The sequence below is a fragment of the Pleurodeles waltl genome, chromosome 9, assembly GCF_031143425.1.
Source record: "Pleurodeles waltl isolate 20211129_DDA chromosome 9, aPleWal1.hap1.20221129, whole genome shotgun sequence".
Taxonomy (NCBI): domain Eukaryota; kingdom Metazoa; phylum Chordata; class Amphibia; order Caudata; family Salamandridae; genus Pleurodeles; species Pleurodeles waltl.
The window spans coordinates 993,693,453-993,721,342 of NC_090448.1; the positions used below are offsets into that span (position 1 = coordinate 993,693,453).

Below are 27,890 nucleotides of genomic sequence, written 5' to 3' on the forward strand. Positions count from 1 at the left end.
CTTTTTCTTTACATTCTGGAACTTGAAGTCTTGTTTATCAGATTATTAATTCAGGACTACAAGTTCCAGAGGGCAAACAAAAAAACTGGACTTGGATGTATATACCTGTGAAACTGGATGCATGTACCTAAGAAACCTGAGGTGGCCCAGAAACTGTCCTTACTCAGGGGAAGAAATTAAGGTACAGACTGCGGTGCAGCACTTTCTTTTTAATTTTCCTAGGTCCTTGTGCAAGTCTAGTGCTTTTCTTTGCATTATGGAATTTGTAGTTCTGTTTATTTAATTACCAAATCATGACCACAAGTCCCAGAATGCAAAGAAAAAAAGCAGAGTACCTGAACTGCTCATGCATATATCTGGAAAACTTGAGCATTCTTAGCCATTGCCCAGGAGAGTATTTTAATCAAAAGCTGCTGATTTAATAAATCCTGCCCACACCTGCAATTCATGCACTCCCTCTTCTGAACACCAAACCTTTGGAGTGGGCCCGAATTAAAAATATTTTGCTCAGGGTGGCTCGGCACAAAAAAGTTTGAAGACCTCTGCTGTAGACACTGCAGTCACATCACTCTCCAGGACTGAAGATTGCTAAAGATTTGGACACAGCATTAACTTCTTGTAGTAGTTACTTCAGGGAATGGAGAGAATGCCCTTTTCTGCTCCAGAGGCAACTGAGTGTTGGTGGAGGGCTGACAAACAGAATCAGCCATATAATGCATTTTGATGAGATTGATCAATACCTTCCTTTTCTTGTTTGCTCCAGGAAGCGGCAGCAAGATTACTATCTGAGTGCACTGTACCCCAAGCCTTGGAATAGGTGGACTGTACAGCAATTCAAAGTCTTGGTTGCCGGGGATCTTTTCCTGAACCAGCTTTCCGGCTCTCCCATTTTGTACAGCCACCTGTTGAAGCTTCCCTAGCTCTATCTTCGGCTGTGAGTTATTCACTTTGGACAATTTGGTTCTAATTTCTTGAACAGTCTGGAACAAATCCAACCGTGGAAGAGGGTCAGGTGATTTGTTTTTTGACTGTCACCTTTCCAGGGAAATCAAGATTAGACACATACATTGGTACTCCAAATAGTAATTTGTATGGGTGTGACCATCTAAAACTCCTCTAGGCAAAATGTTTAGTGCTCTTGAAACCCATACAGGCTATATAGCTATGTCAGTTCTGTATGCTGAAGCGAAGTGGTCAAGGTTTGCTTATGTGTACTGTTCACTCACTCTACAACACCTTTCGATTCCTGATGGAACAGGTGCCAATATAGCATTTGTACTTCCAGAGTAGACATAGCATCCAGCAGTGAACCCAGGACCATTGTTTGAATGAAAGGGATGAACTCCTCCCATTGCTACTTGGTGCTGCAAGTCCTTAATGATCGCTCAAGCAGTGGTAATCTTTTGTGGCCAGAACCAGAGGAATCTAGAGCATTTATCAACTGCAACTAGTAGATACTTACTATTGATTGAAACTTGGTAGCAGACTGATATAGTCTACTAATATTATCTGGAACGGTTTGTTGGAGATGGTAAAGGGAGTAGGTGCTATTCTAACAACGGTCAAGGGCTTTATTCATTGACAAATGTAACAGTGTTGTATATATTTTTTGTAAACTTTGGTAAATATAACCCATCAGTATTGTTATTGTAAGATTGATATAGTAGCATGAGCTGCCTTGGCTATGGGCCTGATTAAGATCTTGGCAGATAAAATACCCCGTCACAAACATAATGGATTTTCCGTCCGCCATATTATTAGTTCCATAGGATATAATGGAATTGTAAATTGCCAGGCGGGATATCCGTCACATTTGTGATGGAGTAAGCCCGTCCACCAAGATTGGAATTGGATCCCAGGTCCCTGATTAGGAATGGGCTTAACCCTGGTATGAATACCATAGGTATGTTGTCCTTAGTAAGAGTGTAAGAGTATTTGGGAGAGAAACTGACAACAAGCTTTTCTTGTTTCAGTGTGGCCACTAAAATGTCTGTATTGAAGAGTATTACAGCAGCTACCTTACAGGTTTACGCCGCCTTCAGTAGCAAAGTCTACTGACACTTCCCTTTAGTGTGAATCCTTCACTTTCATGGGCCATGGTGCGCCACACATGTCCTGTAGAAGAGCTACCTTTTCTCAAATTTGTTACTTGTTATCAGTTTACCCTTTGAATCTGTTTAAAAGCCAGTGTTTTAAATCTACATTATAGCCCTATACACAGAATGATGAATTTGACACAGTGAATGTGGGAGCCAACCAATCAGCCTTCTGAAGTGCCAATAGTATACATGTATTTGTTAGTTGTTCAGTGGGATCCCCTAAAACTTTAGCTTGTGTTGGTAGCGCCTTGAAGTTACCATCTCCAAAATCTCCCTGCACTGCAACACAAGCTGCAGAGCATTTCTGTTTAGTGCCACCCCCAGGTTGCGCTAATCCATTTGTGTAGAACATGCTCCTACACCCATGTATGGGTAGTACTTTTGGAGTTTGTGGAATATTTTGTGAGTCTGAAGAGTTGGATCGTATTTACATTTTATATCAATTGCATTCAAAGATGCAATATAGTGTATCCAGCAAAAGTGTAGAGCATGCATATCACAGAAACTAGCTTTTGTTGCTACTTCAAGTGTAGGTATAATGGAAGCTGTTATAATTTGCATCCTCTGTGCAGGGGGATGCTCCTTCAGTATAGCTATCTCCACATTAGTGAGAACTTCTCAATAGGACAGATCATTCCTCAGCACAGGAATACAAATATGATCTGTATGGTATAGAAGTTGTTTGTCCTTCATTGTAACTACATGTGTGTAACCTGAAGTGCTGGTAGCAAAACTAGTTACTAGGTTTGTCTTATTGTTCAATGTCTGTAAATATGCTGTATCTAACGTGTCTGTTTGCAGTGCATGCAAGGTAGCTGTGTGTTTTCGTCCAATTCTTTTCAGAAAATATGGGAGTAATTAATGTGTACAAGGGCCTAACCTGCTCACCTTAATGTGGGAAGTAAGCTCTCCCAAAATTAAGAAGCCCCATAAGAGCTTGTAACTTCCTCAATGAGACTGGAAGTGGTAAAGCACCATTCTTCTTTAAAAAGTCAAATACCAGTCCCTTGCCCTCCCTGGATAAATCATATCCAATGAAAATCACATTGATATGCAAGTTTAGCTTTTTTCCAAATTAATTTTATACCCTTTGGTCAAGAGGATCAGCATCCTGTGCAATCTCCCTAGGTGTTCAGTAAAGCCATCATCTGTAATTTAGATGTTATCAATGTATGATAGCGCCTCGCAGTCTTTTTGTAAGATCTCTATGATCATTGCTGCGATGAGACCAGGGCTGTTCTTATATGAGGCATATTTGAATAAGCTTAGTGAAAACCACAACATGAGAAAAACATTTAGATACTGCGTTTCAGATGCTATTTTTAACTAAACATCCATTAGATGTATCTAAATTATTGATATTTTTGTCTCTAAATTTGTCTGGTGCAATGAGCAATTTGCACCACATGTGTGCATGTATATGTATTTAAATTTCTAGAAACTCAAATTATTCTATAGGAATTGTCAGATTTTAATACTGAACAAAGTGGAATGTTTGGAGTAGAAAGAAAAGGCACTGTTACACCTTTTATATTGTTATTAATCTAAAACGGTGTTTATGTCGCAATCAGCGACCAGGGTTAAGGCGAAATTGAGCCTTGACCTGAAGCTCACTCATTAAGGAAATCAGATGTGGAACAAATTATTTGTCCTACTCCCACTGCCAGAGCCTTATTTAAGGCCCACTTGTGTGCATATCATCAGTTCTTCAAGTACTAAGAATGAAAAAACGTACATTATTTCTGCCTCACCTCAAGGTGCATCCCTTGTGAAAAACACAAGCTAGTCATCCTTAAGAAGGATCATATCATGAGCATCCAATAAATTAGACCGGACTGTAGGATTGATTACATGCAAAATATTACCCTCCACTGGCATTTCTACTTCACAAACCTTGCATGAAGGTTGTACGTGTCCATCCGTTTTTGCGACCTATATATAGTCTGTAGTTGGAGTCACCACCAGATGCTTTATGAGAGTCTGGCAAACTATTGTCTCTTCCCCTGTTCTGTCCAGAAGTACTAATGCCCAAGTTCCATTTCTCAGAAGTACCCGAAACCTCAAAGTAATGCTTTTTTACTAAACTGACTACTTTATTTGTATTTAAATGAGTCTTTTGAATCTGAATTGTTTTCTTCTTTCTTTACACCCATGAGCTGGCTCACCTTTTTGTTTAATGTACTTTTCCTTTCTGTGATACTCGTCTGTCTACTGCTTTCTGATCTTTTACTGTCCCCCAGAGTCCTGCAAAGAAATGGAAGAGTGACTACCAGAGTAATGATACTGATGCTGCTGTCTGATTTTATCACAGTCCCTCAAATGATATCCACCCCTACTGGACTTCTGTGATCGAGATCCAGTCCTAGTTTTCTGTTTTGCTTTCTGCTTTTTCTTAGCATCCAGTGCAGCTTTCTTCTTAGCAGAGCCATCAGTCTCATTTGTTAGTTTGAATTGCAGATTTATGGCTCAGGAACATGAAGTATTATAGCCCACAGAGGTGTAAACCTCTGTAATTATAGGGAGCTCTGGTTCACAGCCTTGAACAGAAACTGCTACCAATTTCTGACATGCTTCTAGGATTGCAGCTTCTCCTCAGATGTTACAAAGAACCCACAACTAGTGAGGAAACATTTCAAAATTCCATATTAATTCTATTCCCAAATCTAGAGCCAGTGCAGCTCGGTGCTCATTTTGTTTCTGTTTAAACACCGCCAATGACACCACCAATGAGGGTGTGCAATGTGTAGGAGTATAGATACTCGCAAAACATGTGCCTCACATGGTAAACTCTCTACGGGCAGTACCAAACCAAGTGGAACACACATAGTCAGCATCCTATGCTTATCCTGAGTTATTGTATCATATCGACTGCTTCTAACTGTTTAGTTTTATGAACAATCCGAAGTGGAATTTCGTCTTGCTTTCTAGGTGCTTTGCCCATGATAGCATTGTAAGTCTGTGGACTAATTGCCTGCACTGTGGGATGCACTTGTTATGCAGGGCCAGGAACAGATGCCCTCATAACAGTCAATTGTAAAACAAACTGTCAAAGTTGCTTATAAATAGCTACTAGCTGATTTAATAGATGTCTTATGCCAGGAGATTGCAGAGTTACTGCATCATGATATGGCATGTAGCCGTCTTATATGAGCTAGGTAGCCCTTTATTACTCAAGAGGCCCATTCTGAAGTATGTGGTATAGTTGTCCACCAAACATGCTTGATTTCTTTATAGCCTAACAATTCTTCAAGGTTAGAATAAGGTTCATAATTAGCAGCTGTTATTGCGACTCTGCATGTGTGAAAGTTCCCTATGTTAGGATCTACAGGACCAAACCTCACTTGAGTAAAATATTTCAAAAGAGTATGGATATGCAGTTAGAATAAAAGTGTCCCCACCCAATGCATTAGGAAAGCCCCTAGAGAAAAGGTTTAGTGTAACTGGTGCCTCAAATTTTACACCTCTCAGAATAGGTCACAACCCAATCATAAAAAAGATCAAAAACATGAGATTTTAGACTGAAATTGAAACGTGGATGTAACCTTTTATTCGTCAAGTGCTTGACAAACATACAACAGAGGGGGAGTGCCTGTCTGAACTGAAGGAGGAGACCAATATTGCAACAAATGTCTTCACTATTAGTAATAATTACCAAAATCTTGTATGTGTCAACCAAGATTACTCAAAGATTGGCCCCATATAAGAATGCCAGTGATATGTTTTCTGGATTTCTGTCCAGAACACTGCCAGGGAAAAGGATTAGAGAGTTCATATGTAGCTGCATTATATTAGACATAAATAGGGCCTAAAGGTTTTCTTCACATATTTATAGGGATCTCTAGACCCTTTGGCACCAAGGACTTAGTTTTACCAATATGAGTGAGAGAACCCAGTGGACTGCAGCCTCCATCTGTTGACTGAGCACTATATGACTAAGGTGAGTTTTGTTTTAACCGTCAGTCCTGTGGGTTTCACAGGGATATTTAGTGAAAATCAAACCCTCTTTCATCATAAGAACACTAGGAATATATTTTCAAGATTTAATTAAATCAAAACCGTCCCCTAGTGCACACAACATGAATAGTAGTTATTAAAAAACTAAACAAGATAGTGACAACAATATTTGTCAATAGGCAGAAAAAAAAATATTGTAACGTGTATTTTCAAGTATCTCTGCATCGGTATTCCTTCTTCCCTTGCCTAACTAAGCTAAATTTAGCACCAAAAGGGGTCTAGTCGAGTTTCGTGGATGGTCTACACCCGCATAACTTTTCTGAACAATTGAAGCAGTGTTCAATAAAGAAACAGCAGCTGCTATTCTTGCCTCTGCTTCTCGTGACTATGTTGTCCTTTAAATCGGAAGATAAGTAGGTCGAATGACTCAATGTACCTTCTCGAATGACTCAATGTACCTTCCCTGAAGCCTTTAGTAAGTAAATGTGTTTACAGGTACTAGTTGACCCTTATCCACGACTCCCTGGATTTAAGTTGCTGTCTATTTATTTATGCTTGGTTCCAGTTTAAATACTCTGAACATTGTTGAATAAACAATCAATAATAAAGCCCCCTTACCTTTCATCTACTTATATTCTGTGAAACATTGCTTACTGTTGCAAAACAATAACTGAGAAATCAAGATATTAATTTCTATGAAATCCTGTTCATTATTTAAAAACGATAACACACCATGGCTTGAAAAGCTATTCAAGCCATGCTAGAATACACATGAATCTCTTTGAATAAGCTGAATTATCATATTGCACTGAAACAAATATTTTAATAATTGTGCATTTATATCCTCAAACACACACCTATATAAATGAATATATATAATCCAAAAGGGGGTAACTAAAATAGAACATTTATGAAGATCATATCAATATCTTCTTAAAACAGTACATTAAAAGTAAAAAGAATGGCTACTAAACCACTGTCACCCATACATGTATAGTGACACGTGTGTACCCGGCATGACGCTGGGTCCGGCCATCTCAGCATGATGAGGCATACATGCTATGTTATCACAACAAGACCAGCTATCATGACCACCTATGCAAGCAGACATCTCCCCTGCCTCCCAGTAGCCTAGTAAACATGCATGGCAATTAAAAATCAGTGCAGCACATCAGACTTATGAGAAGTAGGGGAAAAGTTTTAGGAAAGAGAAAAATATTTGGAGTCTTCTCTGGTGAAGCATTGTAATAAAGTTACCAAATATTAAACACATATCGACATGGTAGATCATAACAGATTTTGTGAGTTTTCTAGATCCACTCATACCACTCACTGCCCTAGAAATTAGGAAGAGTGGCATTCCAGGAGGACCAGTGTTTAATGGAAAAAGGAAGGCACAGCAATTGGAAGTTCAATCAAAGGAGTAAATAAAACAGAAGCAGAACCAAAGGGAATGGCCAAAAACACAAAGGTACAATCGGGGGGAAAGCCAGCTGTGAACTAACATCACATGCAAAAATGCCCACCAACTCGCTCCAAGCTAGAAAGTGAAGCCCTAACTGCCTTTTAAGCTGTGCTGCCACTCTTAATCAGGAAGAGGAAGGAAACCCATGATGGGCACCATCTTCAAATGGGTTGTCTCAATCTTATAGACTTATAGTGGTGGTCATTTTGTTTTGGGCTGGATCTGTCTTTGCCTTATCTGTGGCCTCCCTACCACCAGGAGTACATTGCTGCCTCCAGCCCCCATTTCATTTACTATGCCACTGCCTAAGTAACCACACCAGCCCACATCTTCATCTGCCTTGGTGTTTACTGTCGTGCTTGGATCTGAGTACGATTTTAGGAGAGTCCTGACACTAAACATAAAGTATTACAAAATTGTCCAACACTGTGTCATGAGGCATACATGCATTGTGACGCATGTGTGCATACCTGTTGTGACGCGTGACAGGCCATTTTCAATTTTTTTTTTATAATGTTGTTCATCATCAAGCACTGGCAAAGTCAAAAGGTTGGCTGACAGACCTAATATTTATGACAATGCTTGTTTTATTGTGCATTTACTGACAATGCTGTCAACTCAGGTCTACAATGTGGGATTCATGAATAGTTAGGAATAGGAAACAAACCCTACATTTGCATATTTGTCTTCCCTGAAACAATACTTCCATGCAAAAGATTCCCCAAATAATACCTGCAAAATCCTCTTTAAGCTCATATTTACAAATTGAAGATGCTTTGATTCCTTCTCCCGTTCTTTCCTTACCTCACTCACCATAGTATTTCATACCCTTCATTACTAACCATTGATACCACATGTCTCTTTAAGAGACATCTGAAGTACTGTCTAGATCTCTACCACATTTTGTAATGCAGATTCTCCTGAGATAAAACTAAAACGAGTAGTAACTTCGTCAGAGTAAGTTTTTGTTTGTTTGTTTGTGTGAGCCTCCATGCCCCAAGTACAAGCTCTCTGCATGCATTCTGAAAGGTGTAGAAATTACTGAGTCACAGACTGGGTGACTGAGGACTCAATCCATTTAATATATAATATGTAAGACTCATTCTAAATGAAAGGTGCTTGGCTGTTCTAAGCCGTAGCAGTTCTAAAGTTCCTTTAATCTCATGAAAATAAGTTGAAGTCTGTGGAGTGAACTAGTCCTTCATAATGACGATTCTACTCTGGGGTGGCATTAAACACCACTTAAAACATTTTCCCACTTGTGGTTGTGAGATAATCCTGGGATTTTTTTGTAATACTATGGGGGCTCACTTAGCAGATAACCACAGACTCCATCTTCTACCTTATCAGGATATTTGAAGAAAGAGCCTCATGCTGTAATGGATGCATGGCATAATTTTCACTGACGTCAACTTACATTATCCCTCTTATCCAATTGAATCTGTACGATTTCCCACTTCTTTCAAGACAACATATTGTACGGCAGTGTACAACTTTGAGCAGCTAACCTGTACTGCTATTTCCAACACCTATGCATCATTCTCAACACAACCGCATGCATACTTGGTGTTTCCAGACTTCTACAGTGTTATATGTAGTAGAAGTGACAGGTGATACAAGGCTGTGGAGAATTGGCTGCGAAGGATAAATGCAAGTTATTTTGGCCTGAGATATCAAAGGGTTATACTAATTCTGTATTTTTGGGGAAATGTATTCATAAATAAGGACCTTAGTATTGATATTTAAGTTTATTTGTGAATCTATCTGCCTTCATATCAGAGATGCTTCTGATTCTAGGCGTGTCTGGTGCTGCTGTTGATGGTGAGTATTATTTGGACTGAAGTGTGGTTAAACTTGAGGCAAATGGTTGAGGTGGCAGGCATGGATGAGGGTGTAGCAGTTTTTGAATCAGTGGATGTTCTTCACTGGAGGTTTTGAGTTAGAGTTGTGTTGCATAAACATTGTGGTGAATCTTAATCCCGTGGTGGTCGAGCAAGGCTCCAGAAATGGGTTAATTGCTTATTCTTTAAAAATGGTGTTAATTTATACTTCACCTACTATGCAGTAAAAATTCCTTCAGATGTTAAAATAGATTAACTTATTTTTGTGAAATGAATGTGTCAGAACATACATGTGACTCTTCTATTTATATGGACACCTTACTTGCAGAGCTTTTCTGAACCATGTGCATTATTATAACCTAGACCAGAAATAGAGCACATAGTGGCATTCGTTGTACAATCACAATCCTTCATCTGACTTAGGAAAAAGTATAAATAATTTTTCTTCATAGAAAAACAATGGTTTTCTGAAAAATAGCATTGCAAGTTTAGTTATAGGTTACTGCCAACCACCCAAACGTGGGGATACTGATAATGCCACATTATCGCACGGGAGGTGTGAGAAAATATACTGCCTGACCACCCTTGCCTTGGTAAATATATAACATGTTAAACATCAACAGTAAATGCTTTAGCACTGAATTTTCTCACAGTTACTCCCATTAAAATTGTATGTACACGTAAGTCAAGGATATTGGCAAGTCGCTCCTACCACTGTGTTTGGTGTTTTATTTCACATTATTTGTCTGATTGCATATTTGTCAGGGCTGAGTCTTCGGCTTTTCTTTGTCCTATTAATCATGTTGAACCAGAATGTGTTGTCTTGTTTTCATGGAGGGACATCTGTGGATGTAGGAAAGTGTGACACATGCTGCTGAGACTGTTCTTTCCGTAGATTGTCCAGTACAATCACAATGAAGACATCTATTTTAAAGAGTATATTTCAGTTTAACCAGCATTGTTAGTATACCCATTTTTTAACGTACTTAATTAATTAATTAATATGAATTACTGCTTCTTTGATTACCCAAGCTACCTACATACTAGAGATGTTTTATGTTACTAGGTTTCCCATGTGTATGTAGGTAAGAAAGAAATTCATTACCTGACCATTGCACGGTTAGCACTGAGGAGGTGCCAAAGGTTTCCTCCGGTGCCTCCCAGGCCTTACAGGCTGAACTTAAGGAAGGTAATATGACTCCTGAATAATAGACATCTTCTGCTCTGTAAAGGGTGATGTTTGTGAATTTTCCATGACCTGTTTCTAGTATCTATTGATAGCCACAGTTGTTTATGTTTTCTCCTTTTGTTTTATTGACAGATTTACTCGGAAAGAAACCATTACACCTGAAAATTGATGAAGCATTGCTTGTTGTCGAGAATGAACTGCCGAGTACAGATGCCACCATCTATTGGCTTTCTGATCACTGTTACCAAGTAAAGAATTTGCAGAGATTAAGACTTATAACACTAGAATTTACTGTATGCATGTGAAAATAGTATTTTAAAAACTCAAACTTAGCTCGGTAGCAATGAAGCGATAAACAAGACTGAAGTCCAGGCATATGATGCTTGATTGTTTTCAATCAAGCAATGTGCACAGGGATGGGTATTTGCTATCATTTGGGAGATAGGGTTGTCTGTAGAGGTGTATCTTTAGTTCAGTCTGAACTGTAGGAATGTAGGTCCGATTTTTTTTGTCTGATTTTGATAAACGTGTTCGAGATCCAAGGTACATAGATGACGAAGGCGCACACTTATTTTCCTTTTTTTTGTTTTTTGCATGTCTCAGTTTTCATCTTGGTGACATTCTGTCTCCTGGTGAGAGGATGCTAGCCAGAGATGGTTCTTCTATCATCAATGTTTGTTGGTATGCTGTGTCTGGTGGCCTTTTATCTGACAGAGCTGGTCTTGAAGACAATATGGCCTGAAAATGAAGCCAATGTAGCTCCTTCAGTGTTGGGGCAATGTGGCTAATCTTTTGTAGGCCTCTGGTGAGATGTGGCTTAGTGCATAACATGTCTTTCCTGGGGGCCCAGTTTGGAGGTGGGTAGGTTGTTGTGTAGACTATATACTCCATCCACGTTAGAGAATTACGTTTTGGACCATATTGTCTTGGTTTTCTTGGCAATGTGTTCTTTGATGAAGAGGTTTGTGTCAATGGCGAATGCAAGATATCTTTGTTTTCTGAACAGAAATACTTAATTGTACTAAGGACAATGAGGCAATGATTTGCTTTTCACTTTCTTTCCTTATTAGGAGCAACTCTATAAAAACATAAAGTCAAATTCTTCAAGATCCATGAGGCTATGATACATACATAAGTAGATTGAACTGTACCTTCCATTTTTAATCTTTTCTCTTAGTTAAGTTCATTTGAAATTACTAGCCCTACCACTATCCTTTCAAAATATCTGTTTGAGTAGTGAACTTGACATAATATCCAATAAAGCAAAGGTAGTGGCAAAAAACACAATTATTTATATTTCAGATTAATTTAGAGCTAACAAAATAGTGTGATACTCCTAACATCTGCCCCTTAATCCAATCAAGAGGTTTGGTTGGAAAAGATAGGAAATATTGCATTCTGTGTCAGGTCTAAGGGAATGGATTATAAGGGAATTAATTATAGATTCAGGATGGATTTTAAAATATAATATATTAAAGTTAATCTCAGAAGAACAATAATCCTTCCTCATGATGTCTTCCAAATTGACTCCCAAAGGTAACTACTTGTTTGCCATCACACCTCTCACTGAATGAGCACTAGAACTGTTTTTCTCTATGCTTTTTTGTCCATGGTCCATCTGATCCATTAGGCTGCAGTGGGGGATGTCGCAGGTGCAAAAGGTATTCTGAAAGAAATTAAACGTTAACCCAACCGCTGTGTCCTAAACCCTCTCATACTTCTTCATCAGCTCTCAAACAGTTAAAACAGTCAGAAAGGGATTTTCTGTGAAACAAGGGAATACATTGGATTAAATTCTACATTTTATTCTTATGCCAATAATAAAAGAGACACTCTCTTGTTTAACATTCCTATCTTTTAAATCCAAAGCTTGAACATCAGAAAAACTCCTGCAGGAAAGTAGACACAGTAGGATTGTCAGCTTGGCTGATGGCTGTTTCCTGGATCAGGCTTCATTCACTAACCAGTTCTTGATAAAGTGGAAAACACCATTAGTATCCCACAAAGAACATCTTAATTTAGAGGATCAGAGCAAATGGAAATAACGTCTGTTTACTCACAGGTGCACAGGTCTTATACAAGTGTAATTTTATATGTTTGTCTTGGTTATTTACATAGGTTTTAACAGGCATACATTTGAGAGATACCCATTAGCGATAAAATGAAGAGGCTAACTGGCTTGGTAGTCCAAGAATGTGGATATTATGCAATGACTTACGTAGCAACCCTGCCTACAGGGGTGGGATACACCAGAGTATATGTAACTTTGTAGGGAATGGCTTTCAGGACACCTCCATTGCAAGTAAATGGGACTGACCTAAAGGGGCCGACTTAACTGGAGAAAAAAAAAAAAGCTTTATCCCAGTCCTATTTCTCTAACAATCTCCAACAGCAGCTATCACAAAAGAGTCCTTTGGTGATGTGTGATTGGGTTTTGAGACTTCTTGTGCCATCATTCACCAAATGATCCCTTTCGGCAAAGTTGAGGGAAGCTGCTGTTGCACTAGTGACCATGGCTAACAGAGAAACAATGCTTCTTAAGCATTATTCCCTAAGAAACTGGCAAAAGCAGACAAATAAAACAAACGGTAATTACTATTGTAAGGCACAGGAATATTGCTACACCAAAGGCCAGTAAAAAGACCTTTGAACCAATAGAAGTGAGTTTGTCCATCTAAAACCAAAGCAGACTGTCTATGAGGGGGCCAACACAGTGAATAAGCTGCCAGCACTGAGGCTACAATCCCAATGATCCAATGCATTCATTGCTCAATTGAGGACCCTAGATGGGAGCCAGGTTACTGAAGAGAAAATAAAATGTTCTTCTCCTTCTGTTGTCAGCTATGTAGAAGATAAACACTTGACTGTAAAAAACTTGAAATATATCATCACTTTGCATCCCTTCAGATGCCATCACTGCCCCCAGTATGGTAAACTGAACAGGGTAAGCCAGTAAAGTAACAAGTACTACCATAACAGTTGGAAACATGCAATGAACAAAATTTCAAACCGGACTCATTTGCTGTTGCTGTTTTGAACCACATTTAACTCTATTTAATTATTTCTTGCAAATGGTATGAGTGATCCTCAATCAATCAATCGGGATTTGTAGAGCGCCCTAATCACCTGTGAGGGTATTCAGTCACTGAGATCCAAGCTTCTTGCGGGGCATCGGTTGAAAAGCCTGGTCTTGAATCCCCCTATGAACTCCAGAAAAGAGATGGATAAAGACAAGAGAGGTGGAGATTACTCTTATTCCTACCATTTACAACAGATACTTGCTACCGTTTCTGGCTTTTTGCATGTTCTCAGATGTGCTATTATTATTATTAGTATTATTATTATTATTGTTATTATTATTATTTTGAAATATATAAAGGGCAAAACAGTTATACTGTCTGGTGTCCAAGCACTAACCAAAATTAGCATAATATTGACCAAGTCACAGCACTAACCATGCAGTCAGGTTTTCATTTTTTTCCTCAAAGTAAAATAATTTGAATCTAGATGCAGAGAGTTCCACAATTTGGACCCAAAATACAAGGATCTTGTTTCATTTGTGGAACTTTCATCAAGGGGAACTCCAAAGATCTGAGGACTCTGCCACAAATATATCTCTAATTTTGCTTCAAGCAGTGGAGGCCGCTGCTTATAAAATACTTTAATACACAGTGCCTTGAATTTGATGCTGGCTTTAGCGGGTAGCCAGGGTGGAGCTCTCCTATGAGTTGATGTGGAAGAGAAATAGGGGATCATGAGCCATCCAATCCACAGCATTCTGCACCTGTTTAGGATGGTGCAGAGATTTAGCAGGAAAGCCCAACTAGAAAACATTGGAGTAATCCAGGTGAGATAAAACCAATGCCTGAACTACAGATTGGAGACCGACTGCAGCAGCAGTGGAAGCACTTTCGGCACATCTGCATGTAACAGAGGTAAGATGAAGAAATAGCACTAATTTGTCTATCAAAAGGCTTCTCACTGTCTATGATGAACCTAAGACTGTTTGCCAAAGGTGCCAGATTCAGAAGGCCACAACTGTGTGGTCTGTACAATGGAAAAGGGGTCAAACGTAAGGATTTCATCCTCATATAAATTAAAGAATCCTGAGTGCGTGCAGTTGGCCACAGCAAAATGTTGCAGATTCTCTGCAGCCTCCAATGTATTTATCACCAACATCAGAAGACCTCATAGGTAGAAGAAATAAATGGTGAGACGGTCACATTTTGAGTACGCGCAAAGAGTAACGAACTGGCAGAAGCGAGATGAAGTGCAAGCAGAGTACATTATTTTAACTGTTATTTTGAGCATGATTTAAAAAATATATATTATTCTCAAAATATTAGTTAAAGTTAGTAGAAAAGAAAGTTTGCCATCTTTATGTTCCGAACCCAGCCTCTTGTTATGTTGATCCTGGACTGCAGCACACTATTGGAATGGGTAAATAGGATGCGTTTCATTATTAATCTTCAATCTGCCTGCAAGGTCCTAAATGTAAATTCAGTTCAAATTATTCTACCGAAGCCATAAAGGCAAAGCATCAACATAAAAGAAATACACAAAAAATACATTTCAGCAAAGCCATAACCTTGAATTAGAGCAAGGTAAAGTGCTCGTGCGGTTTAAGGACAATGTATATGACAAGATGTTCAAACATTCATATAATAATTCCTTAACAATAAAAAAAAAAAGCAGCAACATAGAAAAGAGCCCCAGGGATTTAACATTTCGGCAGAGGTAGGCTCGTTCAGTGGAAAATAAAAGTGCTACAGTACAATACAAAGTCCGTATGTTTCACCTATTATAAGGAATCATATTTTTTCTTAATATTAAGAGCCACTCTTATAAAATTAAACATTTCTGGTGATTCTAAACACCGCAAGAATGCAAGTCCATCCTTGTAATGCCTCAAATTTGTCTTTTGCAAAATGGCAGCAAAAAAGGAGAGTATCTGGGCTGAATACAAAGTGCAAAACAGTGTAAAGTTGCTAATGCTTTGCATAGATACATTGTGGCAGCAGAACGGCGGTAAATCTTGTTGTCTGGCCCCTGACATAGAAAAAGCAAATTTAAAGTGCAACGTGTAGAGACTAAAAAGTGTAAGATAATGGTGCTGAGTGTAATCCATTTTGAATAAGGCTCTATCCTTCTTGGTGTTGACACAAATGAATATTTGACCATTGTTTGTTTGACCTGGGCCTTCTCTAGGCCTGAGTTCAAACAATGGTCCAGGTAGCATTGCTTAACCCCTTGTTTATGTTCTGTCCCAATTGTAAGAGGATTATTATATAGTTCTTGAGGGCCTATAGTCTTAAAGGATTCCCTCAAGTAGGAAAATCAGGGTTTCTGATATGCCCGGTCGAGTAACAAACAGTCAGTGATACAGGTTCTAACAAGGTCAGCCTCAGGGGTTCCCCAAGTTTAATCCACAGAAGCAATGGAGCGAGCCCGATCAGGTCCTCCAGGTATGGCATTCCAAGTTCCTTAGGACATACAAGTGTAGCAGTGCCCCCAGGAACTGCCAGTAATCTGTGCATGAAGCAATTTTCAGCTGGCTGAAGGATACCTGCATGATCCTAGATGTCATTGTACGCCATCTGAACAGATATTCCAATGTTGTGGGTTGCATTAAGGGGGATGATAAAAAGTGGCAGATTTCTAAAAGAGGCATGCCCTAATAAGTGTAGTTCGAAATCCTTTCCACGAAGTGTGGCTTGTGAAGAGAAGGATGTGGGTTAAATATTTAAATCTTAAATCCTGTAGTTCTCATAGCCTTCCACCCGACCACTACTGTTATTACATCCAGCTGGGCCACTCAATAACAGCTATGCACCTAAAACAAGCTAGACCTATGTGCTTCCCCAATGCTTATTAGTGCATCAGATGAATGAGTAACAATGATTTAAGTGTGAGTTGTTAAAATTGAAAATGTTTCTTCTGTGACTTAAACATTGCTAAGGTTTATGGAAGGATTTGTAGTCATCGAGGTGTCTATTCTTCCCTTAGCACCACTTCACTGATCAGTCCCTCACCAAGTTAAAAACTTGTGCCACTTTTCTCCCCCCACATCTTTCTGAAATCATCTATCTGCACATCTCACACCTCATTTCTTTACTCCTTTCACTTTCTCCTGCATGCACTTCTTTGCATTGCCTTCACGTCACCATCTTCAACACACAACGCACACACTCTCCTGTCAGCACTGTTTTCTTTTACTTGAGGCCTGTCAGTAGTTTGACTTTTGTATACCTCCTTCACACACTTTTGAATATAGTCGAAATTAAAATTGCCACACATGACTATTGCTTTTTACAGAGATGCCAAGGATTGGATGAGCGGGTGTTCTGAATACTTTTATACCCCACTGAAAGGCACTGTGAGAACTTGCACTGCCTCCGGCCTCAACCTCAGAGGTCTCAATGGTGGCCCACTATAAACAGCGACACACAAACTGAACTCACATAGACATCTAGAGGTGCCATACGCTATATGAAAACTATTACACAACATCCTGTAAAAATCAGACACTCATAGGAAAAACGAGATTAAGTAAAAAGTGAAATGTTCCTAGGATCTACATAGCTGACCGATTATTACCTTAACAGTTTTTATAGTTCAGAAATAGACACAGTTTTTTTGTAAAGCTAAGGACATGGAGATAAGGTCCAATAGGGACCCGTTTCATTGTCAGGTTTTAATTACTCCAGGGTCTGCGCCGTGGACGGACCCGCCCCGCTTTAAAGGCTGTCTGCGCACCTGTCCTCGGTGACGGCCCATCCCTGTGGTAACAGCTTTACCCTTAGCTACTCCAACCGAGGCGTGCGTGTTAGAGCGTCTGACCTTAATAAGTAAACTTACAAGGGGACGCTATTAGGTTGAAGAACATTTTGACTCGTTTAAGATGTTCTCGCCGTAGCTCCAATACATGAATAATAATCAATAGTCAATTTACAATAATCAATAATCATTAGTCAAAATCAATAATCAATGGAGTCAGTAAATATCACGCACAAAGACCTTTCAGCCATGAATTATTTCCCTTATATTAACAATGCTAAAGTCATATAGATTAATCACTCACTCCAATTGATGATATCCTTCCTGTCGACTGGTCAGACCATCACATCATCCTATTCCATCTGAACTATACCCCCAACACACTACTCAATCCCAACAGACTTTTAAATGGGAAAGGAACATTGACCAAATCCCTTGAACTACTCTGGAAGAAAAAATAACCTCCCTACTACCGCCCCCTTCGACCAACCTCTCAACTACGGAGTTAACCACCCAGTACAACTCTACTATTACTAACATACTCGATCAATTAGCCCCTATGAAACTGAAAAGAGTGAGAAACACACCATCCAGAGCCTGGTTCAACAATGATCTCAATTTAGAAAGACGAAAACTGAGAGCAGCCGAAAGACTCTGGAGATCCGACCCTTCCACTACCCACCTTGAGCAACTCAGAAGAGAACGGAGAAGCTACAAAAAACATATATCCAACAAAAAAAACACCTTCTTCCGTAATGCTCTAGACAGAGCCAAAAAACACGCTAAGGAGCTCTTCAACATCATCAAACAACAAACTACCAAATCTCCCCCCAGCCCCCTACCTGCAACCATAGACACCTGTGTCAATTTTGCTAACTTCTTCAACGATAAAATCACCGAGATTGAGCTTTCCCTAGTACTGGATACCCCTCCAATCACAGAGCCCTCACCCCCGCCTTCCACTATCAAGATTATCCCTGACCCATCCCTCTCTGACAACCGGCCCCTCAAAACTGAAATCGATCTCCCTAACCACTTTCAACTGTAGACCCCCGCCAGCTGGGTATCCTTCCACCCCCTCCTGGCATCGGACATCTCCAAACTAGTGTCCACCTCCAAAACATCCTCTCACCTAGCTGACCCTCTCCCTTCCTCCCTGGCAAAAAAAACTCCACCAGTCCCTCACCCCTATCTGGACCAATATCATCAACAGCTCCCTGCAAACCGGCGTGATTCCTGACTGCCTCAAACTAGGCCAAATCACGCCGATTCTTATGCAACCAGGAGCCGACCCGAACATCCTCCATAACTACAGACCAGTCTCCAACCTTCCCTTCCTTGCCAAAACTCTTGAGAAATGTGTTCTCCAACAACTAACCCATCACATTGATAACAACAACTTCCTCAAACCTCTACAATCAGGCTTCCGAAAAGGTTGTAGTTCAGAAACAGCCATCCTCAACATAGTAGATGACCTCCGCAACTCCCTTGACACTGACCGATGCTGCCTTCTGATTCTCCTAGACCTTACAGCGGCCTTCTACACAGTCGACCACAAGCTCCTTCTGGACTCTTTCCAAAAGAGTCAGCATTGAAGGTACAGTCCTCCGATGGTTCTCCTCCTTCCTACAAAACCGAATGCAACAAGTAAAAATACACAACTCGACCTCGCCCACCTCAGTAATTACCAGAGGAGTCCCCCAAGGATCTGTCCTCTCTCCCACACTCTTTAACATCTACGTGGACCCTCTTACCACCATTCTAGCTCGAGCCAACATCCCCTTCCATCTCTATGCTGACGACACGCAACTTTATATCGAAATATCCTCTTTAGAAGGTATCCACCACCTGAACAACACCCTCAAAGAAGCCCACTGTTGGCTATCCCATAACCATCTCAAACTAAACCAGGATAAGACGGAAATACTCCTCCTTTCGAAATCGAACCAGCACCCCCAGCTGGAAGACTGGCTAAAATCCATCGACTCTCTCAAATGTATTCTCACCCCTACAAGCATGGTCAAGTCTCTGGGAATCACTCTGGACTCCAACCTGACTATGCAGGACCACATCAAGAAGAATGCTAACAACGCTTTCCACAGCCTTAAACTTCAGAACAAAATCAAATCCTTCATTCCCCATGATGATCTCAAACAGGCCACACAAGCACTGGTACTCTCGAGACTAGACTATGGGATCTCCATCCTTACCGGCACGGCCAAATCCCGACTTGCCCCTATGAGGCCCACTCTTCACGCAGCTGCCAGACTGGTGTCTGGAATAAAAAAATATGACCACATCTCCTCTGCCTTGGAGAGTCTAAAATGGCTCCCAATCGAGGCCCGCTGCTCATTCCGCACAGCCTGCCTAACACACAAAGCCCTTCCCATTGGGAAACCAGAATACCTCGCCAAAAAACTCTTGAAAGCAGGTCAAACAAGATCACTAAGAAGCTCAAACACCTTCCTCCTCATCCTGCCAAAAACCAAGAAGCAAAAAACTCGAACATGTTCCTTCTCAAACAACGCGCCGAGAATCTGGAACTCCATACCTATTCACATCAGATCTAACCTTTCCCATCAGATCTTCAAGAAGCTACTTAAAGAATTCCTCCTCAACCAATCTCCACGCCAAAAAGAATCTCTCACCCCCCCACCCCACCACTGCTGAATCGATATCTTCTTTTCCATGAGAATCCCACTGCATAACCGTTCTGCAGTGGGATTCATGTGTTTTTCATGTGTTTATTATCTATACTGTTGTAAAGCGCTCCGATACCCTCGGGGTCTTGCCAGCGCTACAGAAAACTTTTCTAAATAAAAAAATAAATTAAAAAAATCACAATATCAAATGAAACACATATAAGAACAATACTGGTTTACCAAAGCGGCGGAAGAAACACAATCTAATCAAAGCTTGAATCACAACACATTCTAAGGCAACGGTGCAAGTCAAAAGCAGAGTCAGCTGCCACAAAGATATGTGAAACATAGAATTCAGCAAGATAACTCATCAAACATTTGTCCTTGTAATTTGTCAGCTGTTATGTGAATACCCTCATCTGACCTAGATTAGCATCAGCATGTTGGGCTTCATGCAAAACAGTTAAGAACATAAATTTAGAAAAACATCAAGCTAGGGAAAACTATCAAGACAGTGCAGTTGGTACCTAGAAAGAAAAGGCATAGAAATGCAATTCAGTCACATTTTCATATCTACCTATCCACGGTATAGGTCAGTAAGCAGAATCGGTCTTTGTCCTCAGATCATCAATCGATCAGCAAAGCATCAGGCTCTCAGTCAGAGAGTATGAGCCCAATGACAGAATCTCGAGTCTCTTCTTCTCTCAAATCGCACCTCAAACAGGGTAAGATCTGAATAAGGTCTGAAATCTTTTCCCTCTGTGGCGTTGTTATATCAAAGTCACCTAAACTATCCCTTAATTCCCCATAGGTCAATCAATCGTACGTTTATACTCTACCCAATAATATTTTTAAACCAAATCAATGAGTTCTAATATTTCGCTCTTCACACGTAGTTGATTGGTCCACTTTACGATGTACTCATCATCTGGCTCGTCAGGTAACAAATTTGTTGCATCTTCATCTCCAGTCAGTGTTTTCATTGTTTGCGTCCTGGCAAAGTACATCTCACACACAGTACACTCAAGTCGTTACATTACTAGGGACATCATCTCCTGTCCATCGGTTCCCACAGAAAGTCTTGGTTAAGCACTTTTAACAAGACAATGGACTTTTCACAGTTTAGTTCACTCTGTCAGCATTTTATTAAACGCTAAGAAATACAGCTTCTGCATGAGGCCTGGCAAAACTAGGCCAAGACACTCGCTAAGTTAAGGCCTACAATTAATAAGCTAAAACATACTTCATAACCCTAAATAGGGCATATTATTACATTAATCTAATACATTTTCAATAATTCATAAGTATTAATCATTAATTAGTATATTTCATGAACACTGCTGGCCATTCTCTGAGGTCACATTTTCAAACGCATGCATTATTTTTCTCTACGTTATTAATTTTCTACAAAATTCATTATTCAAAACACATAACATTAATTAATTATTTCTAGTTAAGACACCTGCTTCAGCATTCGCCAGGTGCCTAGAACCCGCAGCCTGCAACGCAGTCAAGCCTTGGCGATGTATTAGCTTATGGTGAGACATTGCCTCGCGTTCCTTGGAGAGCGTTGGCGCATGTATCCTTCGTCTGCTACTGACACAGTAGAGATGTCCCCCAGTGTTAATTTTCGAGGAGATCACAGTTGATAGACTCTGAATCCACGGGCCAGCATTCCCATAGCGTCTCAGACAGACGATTCCTTTGTCCTTGTGTGTGACTGAAAATGGATGTACCGTGTGCATAGTTTCTCTCTATAACTCTCTGCCTTTCTTTCTTTCGCTTAACTGCTCCATCCCAGAGCCATGTTGGATGCTCATGTACTAGTCTTCTTTCAGTGCTCTATGCATGGTGTGCCCCTACTTGCATTAACAGTTGCATTCAAAGGACACATACATCTTAACTCAACCAGTTCTATGTGTCTAGCTATAAACCCTCGAGTTTTTTGCTGGTTGCCTGTGTTGGATGAATTATGTAGAACAGGGCCAAAGCACAAAACAATAAACGCCATTGTCGCTCATTTGAGTAATAAAAATGCAGCATGTGTTTGTATGTGTGCGCGTGGAGGGAGCCATTGCCTCCTTGTAGGGTAGGTATGCTTGTTCTTTAGTGTGCAGTGTGCTTCGCCACTTTCACTCTCAGTGCTGTTGCTAATAGTCCAGAAGTGCACACAAACCTGCCGTAATGCACCGTAATCCTTCAGTTCCAAGGCGAGGCTGTGGAATGGGTGTTAAGAGTGTCCATCGACACAGAGCACTTTGCTTCTTCTTTTGTCAACAAGGGTATAGGTATACAGACTCCCACAGTTTGTTTTGCTTTAGGTGTTCGACTTTCTGTTTCTGCTTAAGGTTTGTTGCAAGTCATCCGTATATGGCTGTGATACGTAAGTAAGGAAAAAATAAAGTTCCTATAAATAATCAATGGCAAAGCCAGAGGGCCTGGTTCTTACATGGTACCCAGCAGCTGTATACTTTCATAGATCCACACAGACCATTTGTCCCATGCCTCTTCCTGCAGCGTAGCAAACCTGGGGACTTAAAAAACAGGGCACAGCCATAGCAAGCACAACGTTAAGCACAAAAGATACAGGTTGCAGAGAGAAACTACACAAATAGAGCTTGATTTAGAATTTGGCAAAAAATAGCCAAACTGGTGCATTCTACAAAACTTGTTTAATTAAATATTCAGTTTTATTAGCTTTTAAAGCATAGTAAATAATGACCTTACGATGCAATAATCTTTGTTGGGTCTCTTCAATGATTTCCTCACTATCACACTCCAACAGTGCCCCTCCTCTCTCCATATCCCCCATCTCACATGTTTCATTTGTTTTATAGTGCCTCTCATGACAGTGTAGAGTGTTGGAGCACTTTACATTACATACACACATAGAGACAATTAATAAATAATACATGTTTAAATCAATGTATAGAAAACATTACATAATATAAAGTGGACTACGAGGATTCACGTGTCATCCATACTGAAGGCATTTTTTAAGAGTGCTTGAACTGGAGAAGTGCAAACTCAAGATTCAAAATGTAACACAATGGTTAGGGTTGGCTTTACTAACAGAGATTTATTTCTACCTAAGGAAACCCATTTTAGCAAACACAAGAATAACTTTCTAACCTGTACCATGCACTTTGCATGCAGTTCATATCTCACTGTGCTATAATATCATTGTAACCTATGAACGTCACAATAACAAAAGGATCTCTGTTACAAGAGATCCTGCGAGCTATGCAGTTAAAATCCAGTTCTGTCATCTGCGTGATACACATTCTTTGCAGCAGGCATATTAACCCTCTGTGCTACCTTAGATGAGTCAAAACTGCCACTAGACAAAACACTACTATCTCTCCAGCAGGAAGATTAATCACCAGAGATATCTTGACACTTTTATTGTCACCTGATTGCTGGTTATACAAGGAACTCTGCAGCAGGTACTTTTAAGATCACAAATGTTGGAAATTGTCATTTTTGCAGATTTATCCCAAAACGTTTGCCTCTGATCTCTTGTTTTTGACTGAGTGCCGAATTTAATTTTCGCTGGTTTTAGATCTCTGGGCACTTTACCACTGCTGACCAGTGCTAAAGTGCAAGTGCTCCCAGTATACATTTTAGTAGGTGATTGGTTTTCCATGCTTGTTTATTTGATTTACTAGTAAGACCCTAGTAAACTGCACTGTGTGTGCCCAGGACCTGTAAATCAAATGCTACTAGTGGGCCTGCAGCACTGATTGTGCCACCCACATCATAGTCCTGTAATCATGTCTCAGACCTGCTTCTGCAGTGTCGGGGTGTGCAGTTTTGAACTGCCAGTTCGACCTGGCAAGTGCACCCACTTGCTAGGCCCAACCATTCCCTTTTATTACATGTAAGTCATCCCAAAGGTAGGCCAAAGGCAGCCTCATGGGTATGGTGCAGTGTATTTAAAAGGTAGGACATGTAGTGGTGTGTTTTACATGTCCTCATACTGAAATACTGCTAAATTATTATTTTTTGCCATTGTAATGCCTATTTCTACCATAGACCGACACGAGGATTGCCTTGAAATATCTTTTAAGTGTAATTTCCCATTGGGAGCAGATAGAGATATGGAGTTTGAGATCTCTGAACTCACAATTTGAAAATACATCTTCTGGTGAAGTTGGTTTTTCTAGATTGTAAGTTTGAAAATGCACTTTTAGAATGGGGATATTTTCTTGCTTAACCATTCTGTGCCTCTGCCTGTCTGCTGGAATACACATCTGGGTCAGATTGACAGTTGGTCTGTTTGTGAATTCACTCTAGACATTCACACAAAGGTAGCTGAGGTGTGCCCTCCATATCCTGATGGATCTTCTTGGGCTAGAGTGGTGAGAGGAGCTGACACTCCTGACTAGGACTGTGCTTGCCCTCACACAAAGCTGTCTCCAACCTCCTTGAGGGTGTCTGGGGCCAAGACAGGAAAGGTAGGGACTTGTGCACTACAAAGACTTTCCTTTGAACTTTGCCTACTTCAAAGGCAGAAATGAGTATAAGTACTGTACTTCTGAGACCACAACTTTAGAAGCCTTCTGACGGAGGACATTCTGCCAGGAAGAACAGATGGATGCTGCAGGAGGGACTGCTGCTCTGCCTCTGCTTTGCTGTGCTGGCCTGCTGCTTGCTGTTTCTATCCTGGGAATGTAAGGACTGAACTATGCTTTCTTCATGCTGCTTCCAAAAGTTCTCCAAGGGCTTGAGCTGAGCTTGCCTCCTGTTTGAAGTCTCAGGGACATCAAAGACTTCATCTGCCAGCACCTGGGCTCTCTTGCTGAGAGCCTTGACTCTCCAAGTGGTGCCAAATCCAGTTCCTGGGCGTAGGAGTGAGTTCTGGTGAAACCAAGTAGAAACCAAGTAAGTACATTCACTCCAGAGCGACTTGAGAACCAGTGCCGCTGCCCGACGCCACTGCAGCACCCCCCCAAGTCCCACCACAGCATGAGTGCAAAGTGTCATGTCACCAACGTCAGTGGCACCCGACTCCACCGCAGCACATGTGGCCCCGTGGTGTGAATGCAACACCGCGAAGTCGATGCCTCGCGTCTTGACCTGCTGGATTCATCAACCCCCCCTCGAATCATAAGGAACCAATGTCTCGCCGCCGATGCCGCATCACCTCCCCTGCAACCGTAAGGAAGTGATGCATCACCTCCCCTGCCTAGCAGTAAGTAACAGACGCTGCCCCGGCCCCAGCAACGTCTCACCTCCAGACTCTGTGCAAAGTCTTTGTTTCATCGTTTTCAAAGGTACTGTACCTAGGGTCTGTGCGACTCCATGAAGAGCCTGCACTCCCTCGCAAATGGTGTCAGACAGTTGGAAACGACTCTGTCAGGATGGAGCTATTGTGTTTCTAAGCACTATACTGAAGTTGAATCTTTGAACATTCATATCTTTGCTTGTGTATGTTGAGTTTTTGATGTTCTGGTCTTGTTTTATTCAGATAAATATTGGCTATTTTTCTAAACTGGTGTGGAGTACTTTTGTGGTGTTTTCACTTTGTGTGTGTCTGTGTGTGTGTCTGTGTGTACAAATACTTTACACATTGCCTCTGAGATGAGCCTGACTGCTTGAGCAGGGTTTATCTTTGCTGTGTGACTCCCTTGCCCTGACTAGAGTGAGGGTACCTACTTGGACAGGGTGCAAACCACTGCCAACTAGAGACCTCATTTCTTACAATAACATATTTCAAGACATGGGGAGGCTGGAAATGAAAATGAGTGCTGGGTGGGTTTTGCTGGCCCGCTGATTTTGTTATTGGGTGCTGATATTGCAGCACTGCTACAAAACCAGCCTCCAGTAATAAACCAACCCCACATCCCAAAAACAAAACCAGCCGCGGCTCTTGCAGCCTCCCCAGGGAACTTCTTATGCCCTGTCCCGCCAGTCTGGCCTTGGTTCTCCATCACAACTGTGCCAGATATTCTGTCAACCTTATTACAGGTGTATGTATCCTAATACACTTCTAATAAGGAGGATGGGGTATCCTTCATGTTTGTGATGGAGTACCCGCCCGCCAATCTCTAAATCAGGTCCATAATCTGTGCACATTTGAGCGCAGTGGTGCTGGACCAATTTTCAAAGTTGGGGTGCTGCCTTCAGTGTTATGTCACTGAAGGCACTGAAGTCAAAGAGATCATGAAAAATCCAAGCGTCTTACAAAGAACAATTGTAGGAAATTAGCAACACCAATTTGGTAGGAGTGTCATATGGGTATGGTATGTAGACGTGGTGTATTCTGGAGCACACTGCCAGAAATATATTACTAAAGCATGGTGCGGAGACAAATGTCATTTACAGGCTGCGAATTTTCCATTGATATAGCCACTAAGTTTGCACAGACATGTAGGTTTGCTGATAAAACTATACAAGCACAGATGATAATGTGTAGACTTTCAATTAACTTTTATAATTTGCACATCACTAAGTAAAGTGTCTTTATTATATTTACATCTTCGGGCTGGTTCACCAAGGTGAACCTGCACTTTTGTGTAAATTTACGATTGCTATTCACAAAGGTATTTTACGAGTAGTATCTTTAAAACATTGGAGCCTCTGCACATAAAAAGATAGGTCTTGCTATTTTTTTATGTGCGGAAACTGCAGTTGTAAAGATACTACTAGAAAAATACCTTTGTGAATAGCAAACGATACACAATTTACACCAAAGTGTAAGTTAACCTTTGTGAATCAGGCCCACCATTCCATAATCAATTCCTGTATATCTGTACAGTTCATGTACAGGTATTTAAATGTTGTTGTGTGTTTAGAAAAACATTTACATCTTACTTTTCAGACTCATTGTATGCAAGCAAAATTGTCAGATAATTCAGAAAGTTCCTTTTACCAAATTCCTCTCAATTTGGAGTCCGAAAAAGAAAAGTAAACACCAGTCTCCATGTAAAGCAGCAATTGTCAGCGGACATAGCTGACATTTGACCTCTCTTGGGACGCACCAGAATATAAATACAACATCCAAATGCATCTTTATTGCTCATTCGCCTTTAACTCCAGCATGATTATGTTGGGTGTGCTGCAGCGCCCATACCTCCAGCTCGTATGTATGCCTGTGTGTGCATGCGCTACCACATTAAAACTAGACCTTTTGGCTTTGCCAAAGCTCTTCGAAAGTAGAAGTCGAGGAACTGTAATGAAAACAGGGAGGACTGCAGGAAAATATTGACAAATGCTGCAGCCATATCAGTCTTTACATGAGGTCGAGATAGCTTCTGCCTTCAAAAACGAGAAGCAAATGCTTGGAGACTGCCATTAGGCAGGTTGTTGTTTTTTCCTTATTTTTTGGCGTACGATACATTAAGACTCTCTTTAAGTGCCTCTTTTAAAACACCATTCTTCTTCACCCCAAAGAGACGTGTTTGTGGATGCCTAGTGCGCAAACATAAATACAGCGTGGGAACAAGACGATGTCATAAAATAATGTTCGTTCAATCTCGGGCACGTTACCTAGCCACAGATATAAAAAAAAGTGTTCTTCTGGTCTTTGCCTCCCAAAAGAAAAACCCATTGGTTTATACAGACGATAACCTGTTCTGGCCCTAAGTGTGGAGAAAGTATTGGACGCGCATCTAATACTTAAAGAGGCCAGGACGGGTGCGTCGCTGACTCCGCCGTTTGTGGATCGACACGTGTCTGTAGAAAAGATGGACTCGCAGAACTGCAAAGGGCAGATGAGCTGATTTCGGCTCGTTGCAGATTAGATAGTCCGATTTTGTAAATCTACATCAAAGTTGTTTTGCCTTTTCCTATCAAAATAACTGAAAACCTTTTCTTTAAATTATTTGTGCGTTTAAATTTGTTCTGCTGAACAGTGGCACTTAATTTTGTTAGAAGATTTCCTAATAGAGTAAATGCGAACATCTATACGAGTTTTTTTTT

The 27,890-nt window shown here is 40.6% G+C and overlaps 1 protein-coding gene across 1 annotated transcript in view; it reads left to right on the forward strand.

Moving 5' to 3' along the window:
• Positions 1–27,890, forward strand: part of HGSNAT (heparan-alpha-glucosaminide N-acetyltransferase) — a 307,063-nt gene that overhangs the window by 42,114 nt on the left and 237,059 nt on the right. The window contains exon 2 of the mRNA XM_069208519.1: positions 10,681–10,796. Coding sequence (XP_069064620.1) covers positions 10,681–10,796 — 116 coding nt within the window. The remainder of the gene's footprint in view (positions 1–10,680; positions 10,797–27,890) is intronic.